At 34.1% G+C, this 10,596-nt stretch overlaps 1 protein-coding gene across 1 annotated transcript; it reads right to left on the minus strand.

Moving 5' to 3' along the window:
- Positions 1 to 7,977: 7,977 nt before the first annotated feature.
- LOC6642201 (uridine phosphorylase 1) lies at positions 7,978 to 10,330 on the minus strand. The gene is made up of 5 exons (XM_002065664.3): positions 10,154 to 10,330; positions 9,327 to 9,406; positions 9,058 to 9,269; positions 8,318 to 9,001; positions 7,978 to 8,262 (listed from the first exon to the last, which is right to left on the minus strand). The coding sequence occupies exons 2-5, from the start codon at positions 9,382 to 9,384 to the stop codon at positions 8,101 to 8,103; spliced, it is 1,116 nt and encodes a 371-aa protein (XP_002065700.1). The 5' UTR covers positions 9,385 to 9,406; positions 10,154 to 10,330; the 3' UTR covers positions 7,978 to 8,100.
- Between the last annotated feature and the right edge of the window lie 266 nt (positions 10,331 to 10,596).

A 10,596-nucleotide genomic window follows, 5' to 3' on the forward strand; every position in this document is an offset into this window, starting at 1 on the left:
GCTTAAATTAATTTTAATAAATAATAATTCCCGTAACTTGCGGATTTCTGCATAGTCTGCAATTGTTAATAAGTTACATAAAAACATATGAAGGTCGTGAATGCTGCAATTGCTTAGTAGAAGGCATAGCGTCGAGACTACTTCAGTATGAAAATTACGATATTCCTCGAGTCACAACTTTGCTAGATTCTCGATTCAAAAAAGAAGCGTTTCACTCATTGCTCAACATCACTAAGGCTCAAAAACATTTGGAAAACGAGCTGTCTTCTCTGAACGCACAGAAGTCTAGCCATTGCGACAAACCACTGCCAACATCAAGCTCCACATTGTAGACATTCCTTTTTCAGTTTTGGAAAAAAAAATACAAAAAATTGAAACATAAAAATAATAAAGTCTATTCCATTTTATCAATTCGTCAATATTTTAATCTTGACAAGTTAGAGTCAAACTCCAACACTTTAGATTATTGGACGGTTTTATTTTACATGTCAATTCCAGCTTGTAAATATGTTTAATAATTAAATTGTGTTATTACAGAAATCATCAGATAAAGCATTCCAAGACTGCTCCAACAAAAGTTTTTTGTTTTTCGGCAACTTGAACTGAAAGCGAACGCATGTTCATGAAGGCTGCAATCATAGTCAGCGAAAAGAGAGGGTCCCTTGAGTGAATGAATTTTGGATATTTTGTAGAGGCTGTGTTAAATATTTCGGCTATTCTATATTTTTGTAATAAATCGCGTTCAAAACTATAGCTTCGGTGACTTATAGGTAAAACGCCAAGACATCCCAAAGCAGCGTGTCGGCCTAGTGGGTAGAGGTCCTAAGGTGCGGGCAATAAGTAAATGGGACAAAGACTTATCACATTATTTTGTCCAAAAAATTAAGTTTTTCGTTTTCTCTTTTCCTCTTATATTTCGGCTGCAGTGTGCTTGAGCGATAAGAAAAAAATGTGAAAAAGTACCAAAATGCTTTTAGAAGCCAGTGTTGAGTTTCGCGAACGAAATAAGTAAGTGTGACAGATTTCTATTTTTTCAATTGTGTATAACTAAACACGTATTATTTCATCTTCCAATTGTTAATTTTGCTTAAAATATTAAAAATATTGAAATTAAGTGAGTTTAAACTGAAATCCACATTTGTTGCAATTCATAATTACTATTTTTTTTATAAAGAAATGGCTAGTTTTGCACGTTTATCCAGTGAAGAGCGTGGGACGATCGTGGCACTGCGTGATGTGGGGATGTCCATTCGCAAAATTGCAGAAAATATTGTAAGGAATAAAAACACGGTGGAAAAGTTAATGAAAGACCCGGAAAATTATGGAAAAAAACCCCGTTCTGGTCGCCCAACATTGATAAGGAGCAGGGACAAAAGGCAAATAAAAAATATAGCGGTAAAAGAAAATATCAGCGCATCCCAAATAACGAATAAATTGTCTCTACCGATATCCAAGAGACGTGTGCAGCAAATCCTGCAGAGCTCCGAGAATGTTTCATATGAAAAAAAACTCATCAAACCGGAACTACTGCCTAGGCATAAAACCGATCGGTTAAATTTTTCGACAATGAATGGAAAACAATTATTTTCAGTGTCGAGAAAAAGTTCAATTTAGATGGCCCTGATGGTTACCGCAATTATTACCGTGATGTAAGTGCCCAAAAAAAAGTTCACGTTTCAAGAAATTTTCACGGAGGGTCGTTGATGATATGGGCAGCGTTTGAAGAAAAATTTGTTTTGTTTAAATATAGTACTCGGTTCAGTTGTCAGAGATAGCAACGCATTGTCCCATTTACTTATTATTTTATACTTATAAAATTGACAAAAGCCTGGTTCAATCACCGCCCGGGACTGATTAGTTTTGAATTTTTATTTTTTCGCTTGTTAAATAATTATTTTCTTCTATTGATGATTTGTAATTGGAAACATTTTTTGTAAGTATGTTGACATGCTCACAAAGATATAGCACTTGAATCGATTGGCCTTGCAGTGAAATTGTTCGAGAATAAAAAACTTGATGTTGAATTTCTGATAAAAAGCATTTTCCAAGCCGGGGAGCACTATAGCAGGAAAACCACTTAATCTATCGTTTTCATATTTTTCACGTTTTTAAAAAAATTTTTTTTTTTTTTTTGAATTAAAAACTAGTCAAAAATTTAACCGAAAAACGAAATGTTTACTTTAAAACCATGTCAAAAATAAAAAATAAATGTTCGAAAAAAACGCTTCGTCATAACCAGCGAATATTTTTTAACTTTTAGAAGCAATACAATTTTTTTGTTCGGATGATCCTGTAACCCAGCATCGTGCTCACAGCAAACCCTCTTTGTCATAGAGCCTCAGCAGATGCGCTGCCACGGATGGAAATAATATATATACATACAGTAGAATCCTGTTATCACGATTCCGCTTATAACGTCCGTCCGCTTATAGCGACTAAAGTTCGATGAGTAATTGGTTGATCCCAATACAAACTTATATGAAAGGGCCTCCGGTTAGTACGTCTTCCGCATATAACGACGAAAGATTGGTCCCTTAAGCGTCGTTATAAGCGGATTCTACTGTATATAGAATTCAAAATTTTTCCAATGATACTTCAAATGTAAATTAACAACATGTATACAAAACAAATAGTGCCGGAATATTCATATCTTCACCAAAAATAAAACATCGATGTTTCAACAGGTCTATGTTACATATGTATGTACATAGAGGCGATTTTAACATACCAATTCACCCTATGTGTGCATGGTATAAAAACTGAAAAAACCTTTTTTGCTCGCCACTTTCGCCGTCACCCTCAAAACTTAAACTTTTTCGGACAATTTTAAGAGAAATCCGAAAACCCTTAAAAAAAATTGACTTTTACCAACTCTGAACCTTTATCACTGAAATCTCGCGTAAGCCCAATGGTCCATAAGTATTGCACTACCGTGAAAATGTTCCATCTAAGGAAAAAAATGTAGGCAATGATTGACAAAAAGGAAACAGAAAGAAACAAATATTTAAATAATTTTTGTCTCGCGGCAAAAAAAAGGAGAAAAAAAACAAGAGTGAGCCTCAGCCAATTTTGAAATTCAAAAAATTTGGAAAGGAAAGGCCGAACTTCAATCTCTCCTGTGATGGGCTAATAGAAAAATTTAAGAGTCTTTTTAATGAACGTAATGTGGACGCTAAAGAGGGCTCAAATTGTAAAAAAAAAAAGGTAAAAAGTGCTCTAAGGACGATCAATCAATTTGGACAAGAAATATCCTCAAGTATGAGCAGCTTTAATTTAGGGAAAATAGTAGCCCATCTAATTAAATATCGCGGTATATCCCTATTGGATAAACAATGTATATGGAATACAGCGGTGAAAAATATAGCCATTGTCATGAAGTCACAGCACGGGACGAATACTCGCACACTATTGTTATCAGAAAAATGATAATTATACCTTGTCGCACTTTAAAACCGAATGCGAATTTAGGAGTAGAATATGAATCAGAAGGAATTTATAAGCGAATAAATGAATTAAAATATTTCAAAATTGTCTCTTTAAATGGAGATTTAAAAAGAAAAAAAATGGAATATAATTGAAAATGCATGGCAAGATTCCATTAGAAGGGCAATATTTTAAACGAACAATAAAGGAAAAAATTAGATGTTATCCCGGCGGATGCAAGTAATGAATGAACTACTTTAAAGTCTTGAAGCAATATTTATACGCTTTCGGGTCAAAGCCTACTTGGTGCCAATATGGCAACATCTGTGTGCCACGAACAGTGCTGCCAGATTTTGGGAGACACCACAAGCTAGATTGAGGAAAAAGCTAGAATAAGCTAAAGATAAAAAAGCTAAAAATTAAGCTAACCATAAAAAACAACAAAAATAATTGATATTTTAATTTTATGAAAGTATTTATTTCATTTATTAATTCCGCATATTTGGCGGATGATTTAATTTCTTAACCGTTATATATTAAATAATTTAAAATTTCAAAAACAAATTAAGCATAAGCTTAATATTGCGTTCAAACTTTTTAAGCACATTTTGTTGCGCAAATTGGTTTTGCAAAATATTCATTTGGCTGAATACTCTCTCAACCGCAGCATTTGACCATGGCAACGAAAGAATGTGTCAGTTACTCGAAAACTTTGCTTTGGCCAACATTCTTGTAAACTAATACGATGATTTTTGTCCTATTTATCGATAAAAGTTACCAAAACTTACAATACAATCAAAAAACAAAATTTCTACATTTTGTAAGTCGAAATAAGCTAAATGAAATTTAAAATAAGCTATATTTCAAGCTATAAGCATTTTAATTATTTTCCAAGCTAATTGATTTTAAAATAAGCTAAATCTAGCTTAAAATAGGCCAATATGGCAACACTGGCCACGAAAGCGGATGCATTGGACGAATGAAATAAAACATTTTGATTTATTGAATATTTTTCTTGGGCCCGATTCACACTGGCGACCATCAGCCATCTCTTTGGGGATTTTGCCGTGCCAAAATTTTACCATCCATTTCAGCATTAAAAATAGACGTTCCTTTCTCAGGCGGTTCTATTGGCCTTTTTATCGATATTTTGCGAATACAACACTACAATTTTGTCATTCACTGAAAAACACGTGCCTTTCGCAGCAAAAATGTAAACAATGAATGAAGCAAAACAAACAAAGAAACAAAATTTTATTAAATTGCAAAGGGTTAACAAATGTCTGTCCAATCTGAAGAGAATGTTCGTTGCGGAGTTTTAATATGACGACGATTGATTTTGTATGACATTTTCGACAACATCGAACTTTCGAACATAAATCTACATGTGAAAAAATTATCTGAATTGTTTACATATTTAATTCGTTTATTTTTTTATTGTAGACAATAATGCCGATTGGTTCTTACATACATATATGTATGTATATGTATATTTACAAATGGAAATGCAAACAATAAATTTAGGTTAAATTTAGTGGAAACGCTACTGATGGGATGCTTATAAGACAGACACACACATATGTATGTATACATGGGTATGTGTGTACACATATGTATGTATATTAAAACATGGGCATGGGCCAGGTAAATGTATCGGGAATGGCTATTATTAAAACAGTTGCAGAAATTATAAATTTTTATTTTTCTCGGTACACCTTGAAACACTTCTGCCCATGGCATCTGTAAAATCAGATGTTAGGAATGCTGGATGGGGCCTGTGGAAATAACTTCTTCACATCCACCGTTAATTCCAACCGTTACCCACAGATGGAACGAGTGGGAATCGGGCCTTAGGCACACATCGAGCTTTCCCCAGCAGTAACGTGACCTAAAATTTAAGAAATTAAATTTTGCCGTTAAAAAAACTAAAATTTTTTCAGGCGTGAGAGCGATAGAGATTAAAAAGGCAACACCTATCATATGAAAGTGTTGGAGAGTCCGCAATTACTAGATTTCGTGGCCATTCTCAGTAAACATAAAATCGATTTGATTTTTATAGCAACACAGCATCACCGACATACGAAGTATATTTATTCTTAATCACGGCGAGACGTCTGTCTGTTCTTCCGTCTAAATCAACGCAATCTTTTCCTAGACCGCTGAACGACCGACAGCGCTGAAATTTTGACTCCCTCAGAAACAGATAACCTTGTTATTTTTTTGTCTATTGTCATAAAAATTAATATTTGTCAGTTTAACATTACTGTTTAGATTGGATGATTACTCTTAAAAGATATCATATAAACAAAAAATTTACAAATACAATAAAGTAATACAGTTTTATTGAAAAGTTACTTAAAAAGATAACAATTTTGTGGGTCTTTTATAATACTTACAAGTCTTGTTAATACCATCTCTATTTAATTATGAAAATCCATTGAAATTGTTCTTTCGAAATCCCATTAGAAGTAAAAATAATTTGATATTTAAGGTAGCACTTGCATTTGAGTTAATGTTAATTAGGCTCAAGTGCATTTGAAACTTAGGGCATGAGGAAGACAGAATTCCTAGTCTGTGATAGGGACTCAACTTCAGGTGCATTAACTCCTGTCCCATACATACATCAAAATTTAAACACATGCAGAGGGAAAAAGGAAATAACAACTTATCTTTCCCTCGGTTCATCTTTCTCTCCTTCTTGCTGCCTGTCTGAGAGAGATAGATAGACAGTTAGGAGGGGTGGGGAGTAACAAGCAATTTGTTTTACCACGAGTAATTTGTCTTCAAAAAGCAAATGTTTTGCAATTTGTTAACAAGAACATTTTTTCGCTTCGCTTTTACTTTTCTTTATTTTTGGTCTTGCTGTTTGCCAAGTTTGGTTGTTTGTTTACAACAACCTCCTTATATACCCCTCCTCCACTTCGTATTTTCCAGCCCCTGTTCTACACTCTTAGTCTTCATGCCGAAAAAGGCAAAAAGAGAGAAAAGCAAATGAAAACTGTACAACGTTGAATCCTGGCCTAAGTGATAAGAAGGCAAATGTGTTTTGTCTCTCCTACTTGTATCCTCCGTTTCCTTCTTTGCCTCTTGACTCTATATTTCTATCGTCCTTCTTATAATAAATGATTTTTAAGCCAAAAATTGAAAGTAAATACACATTGCTCACACATGGGTGTAGCCAGATCCAAGTGGGGTCTAGGCCACGTATTTGGAATGTGTACTTTTTAGAATCAATTTTTCCATTTATCCCTAATAGGAATGTAGAAGTCGTTTGAAGAAAGTCCCTTTAAGATATTAAATTACCAAACAAGTTTCCAAGAAATGAATGAATGGAGTTCCTGAGACCACACTAAAACAGATTTCAAGTGAAAGGATTGACCGCAACAATAACTGGCCAGGCTTTTCTATGAAAAAGCTGTTGAATAGAAAAAGCACCAGCACTGAAAAACCACCTCAAATACCGGTGTCCTAGCTCACTTCCTTGGGGCATACAAACAACAATCACTGTCAGGCGCAAGCAGAGTATCAAAAACTGAATTGCTGAACTTGGCAGAACTTACTCGATGACTGTGGGTAGTCAGCTCCATTTTCCTCCGACTAACCAAGGAGAATTTGTGGGGGCAATCATCTATTGAATTGGATTGCATCTACAGAATACGAATGCGCTTGGCAAAATACATGAATGGAAGTATTTTCATTTAATAAAATATGTATGTACGCTAAGTTGGGGTATTAATACAGTATATGTTTTATTACTGCTAATCTCATCAACTAAAACGAAGTATAGTGTAAAATTTATATCTGAAACTATTAAAATAAAAAAACGCCAAAGTAGCAGCAGGTGACAAATCTAGAATATATCTGTAATAAAATAAAACTTATTTTTGATTGTTAAATAAATTATTTTTGATTGTTAAATATGATTATTAAATAAAGTGTTTTATTTTTAATAGGACTTAACGAATTGAAGCTTTTATAAGCACAGTAAAGCCGTATACAAGAGTTTTTGATTGTTGCTTCGGAATTATCCTTCAAGAGGATTGATTAAAAGAATAGGACTAATATTTTGAAGCAAAATAAATAAAGAATTAGTTTTTTTGAGAAAAATATGTAAAACTCGCCGCGTTTAATAACTAATGGAAATTCATCTCGACTGTGATTTAATTCCAGATCTTTTTAGTCGAAGTCAGTTTAAAATTAGCTAAATCTTAAGATGTGAGTTCTATTTTAGTGTTAACACATCCTTGAAACTATAATGGAATAGGTAAGAACATTATTGCTGAAACATGAATCCACCAATATCAGCGATTGTGGTAACCAGATAAGAAATAGGGTATATTAAAATAATATAACAAAATAAAGTTGCCCATATGAGACTTAAGACCTATAAACATCAAGTGGTATAATAGACATGTAAAATGTGTAAGTAAATCAAGTCTCTTTCAAATTATCGCTTAATATTATATAAGAAAACTTTTTGTGCAGTAACATTTTATTGACCTACTAAATGTAAAAAAAAAGTATATACTGATATCGGCGCAACAACTTACTTAATTTGGACGATTACAAACCTTTAATTTTTATTAGAAATTAAATTTTTTACAAATGTCACCATGGAAACGTTGGAGTTAATTTGACTGATTAGTATTAAGTATTAAGTATTTCGTGGCAAGCGGATTAGCAGCAACCTGCATTCTCATCGCAGTCACATTTTTTCAGCTCTTCGTCGTCCTCTTCGCAAGTATCGTCAGATCCGTAGATGGATTTGCGTATATAGCGAGCTATCAGCTCTTGAGGTCGTGACTGCCACTCACCCATCGTTTCCGGTGATGCGGTAACCTGCGTATGCAATTATGGGGTTGTTAAATATTAGTTATGTCTAAAAATAACAGACCTGATCATTCTCTAAACGATTGACAATGGTAAAACAAACAACGGCTGCCCTTATTCCGGCCCTGTGGGTTATAGCGGCAAAACCCAAGCTTTCCATTTCAATATTGGTAACACAATTGTCAGCCAACTTCTGGAGGTAGGCCTTCTTCGCCTCGACCGTATAGTCACAGAATGCCCCATCGAGACGTGACTGACCTTCGTAGAAGTCATGGGCGCACATGGTCTTGCCCAGTATGGTATCATAATCGGCATTACAAGAATCAGCAATGGAATGCAGCTCCTTGGCTAGATCCTCGTCCAATTGAGCGGGGTACTGGACAGGCTTTCCGTGGACTATCACTTCATACTTGGGTGTAAGCTCGGCATTAACGGCTTCTTTGGTGATTATGACAGTTCCACTTTCCAATCCGATTCCGCCGCAGCTGCCAATTCTAATGAATACCGGATCGTGACACTTGGCATGGTGCATCATTTTAATAAGCTCATTCAGCACAATACTTAACGATGGGCAGCCGATTCCATGACTAACGCATAGCACTGGACCCGCCTTAAACATGGCATAACGATGACCACCTGCAGCCAAATCTTTCAATTTGACAGCCGCATTCAATTTCAGTCCAATGGCCTCCATAAAATACGATGCAAATTTCTCAGCCCGTTGGGCTGGGCCACTTAGGCAAACAAACTGCGAATAAAGCTAGTGAAGCAGCCAAAAGATGTTCAAAATGAGAGGCCACTTACTCGTACATCGCCAAAAACATTTGGGAAATTCGTGCTCTCCGTATCCATCCCCAGGTGGTACAAGAAGTCTGGATTAAGGCATTTTATACAGGGATTCAAATTTCGCAACGTACTCTCCTTGGTTTCAGATCCAGACTGCCCCTCCTGTTTGCAGTTATCCTTCACCTGTTTAACCAGTAGACATAGCTGTTTGTTCTGTGCTCGAACCAATGCTGTGGAGGAACAGGTAGTAAGTTGCCTGCAAGGTAATCATTTGTCTCATTGGTCACCTTTCAACTGGCACACTTCTCGTGCCAACATGCAGTTGCTTGAAGTCTTCTTAGACATTTTGTTTGAATTTCAATTTTGCCTGATTTGTTTCCAAAAATATATATATATAAATGATAGATGAATCCAGGTTAAAAAGAATTAATTTAAAATAAGTTCTCAATACAAGCTAATTACTTTGCAAAAATATATTTTACATTTTATATAGTATACATATTCTTGCTAATCATGAGCAAAAGAGTTGGTAATTTATTTAATAAAATATTTCACAATGTCAGTGGTAAGAAATTTCTCTTAATAAAAGGAAATTCTTTTAAAACTATTTGAAAGAAATTTATTGATGGAACTAACAAATATTTATTAAGAAATATTTCATTTAGTAGAAAAATTGCAAAATCCTCTTAAAGTTAGCTTAGTGAGAATGTGTAATAATAAAGGAAAATGATATAAAATACTAAAATGTTGGAAAAACGAAAAATTCAAGGAATAAACTACCAGAAACGGTGTCCTTTTTAAGGAGCGGACACTTTGTAACACGAACCACTTTAGTTAAACGCATCGAAACTATTTCTAAATGTTTAAATTAAAATGCTCTTAGTGTAGTTATTATTTCGTTTTCAGTATGTAATATTTAAAACCTAACTACAAAAGTTACAAGGCATTGGAGAGCTAAACTTGATGTTATAATTGAAGTGAATACAGTTATATATTAGAATTTTATCAAATTTAAAAAGAACTTAATTATTTTTTGAGTTGATATATGTAGATATAGGTAGACTTAGACAATGGCTTCACTTAAATAAATGTATAGATTTTATTACATACTTACAGAATATATACTACGTAAGTCGAAATGAACGTGTTAACCTATAATTGTATTATATCATGCGTTTCTAATGACTGTGTCTGCATTTGGATTGACTTTTTCTGATTGATTCTTATCAATGTATTCTGCAACTCGCAATTCTTTTTGGTCAGCACTTGTTTTGGCAAAAAATCTAAGGATATGTGGAAATGTATTTATCACGTTTGAATAAGAAAGCAAAAAAACAAAATCAAGTTCAATGATACAGATACTTTACTTTTTCAGTTATTCAGACAATATTAAGGAAATAGAATTGCAATTTGATATGGCCACGTTCCGCTTGAGCCAGAAACTGAACAAAAATTGAGCCAAGTCTGGGATACGACATTGACATACCTTATACTAACCAAATAAAAAGATTTGCTTCTTAATTCATAGACATAGCTTTGTAGTCTGTTTTCAAGAAA

Source organism: Drosophila willistoni, assembly GCF_018902025.1.
Source record: "Drosophila willistoni isolate 14030-0811.24 chromosome 2L unlocalized genomic scaffold, UCI_dwil_1.1 Seg168, whole genome shotgun sequence".
Classification (NCBI taxonomy): Eukaryota; Metazoa; Arthropoda; class Insecta; order Diptera; family Drosophilidae; genus Drosophila; species Drosophila willistoni.

Coding starts and splice junctions, on each gene's coding strand:
- LOC6642201 (XM_002065664.3), bottom strand. CDS start 9,384: ATGTCTAAGAAGACTTCAAGCAACTGCATGTTGGCACGAGAAGTGTGC. Junction 9,270..9,326: donor AGAAGTGTGCCAGTTGAAAG/GTGACCAATGAG, acceptor GTTCCTCCACAG/CATTGGTTCGAGCACAGAAC. Junction 8,263..8,317: donor ATCGTTTAGAGAATGATCAG/GTCTGTTATTTT, acceptor TTGCATACGCAG/GTTACCGCATCACCGGAAAC.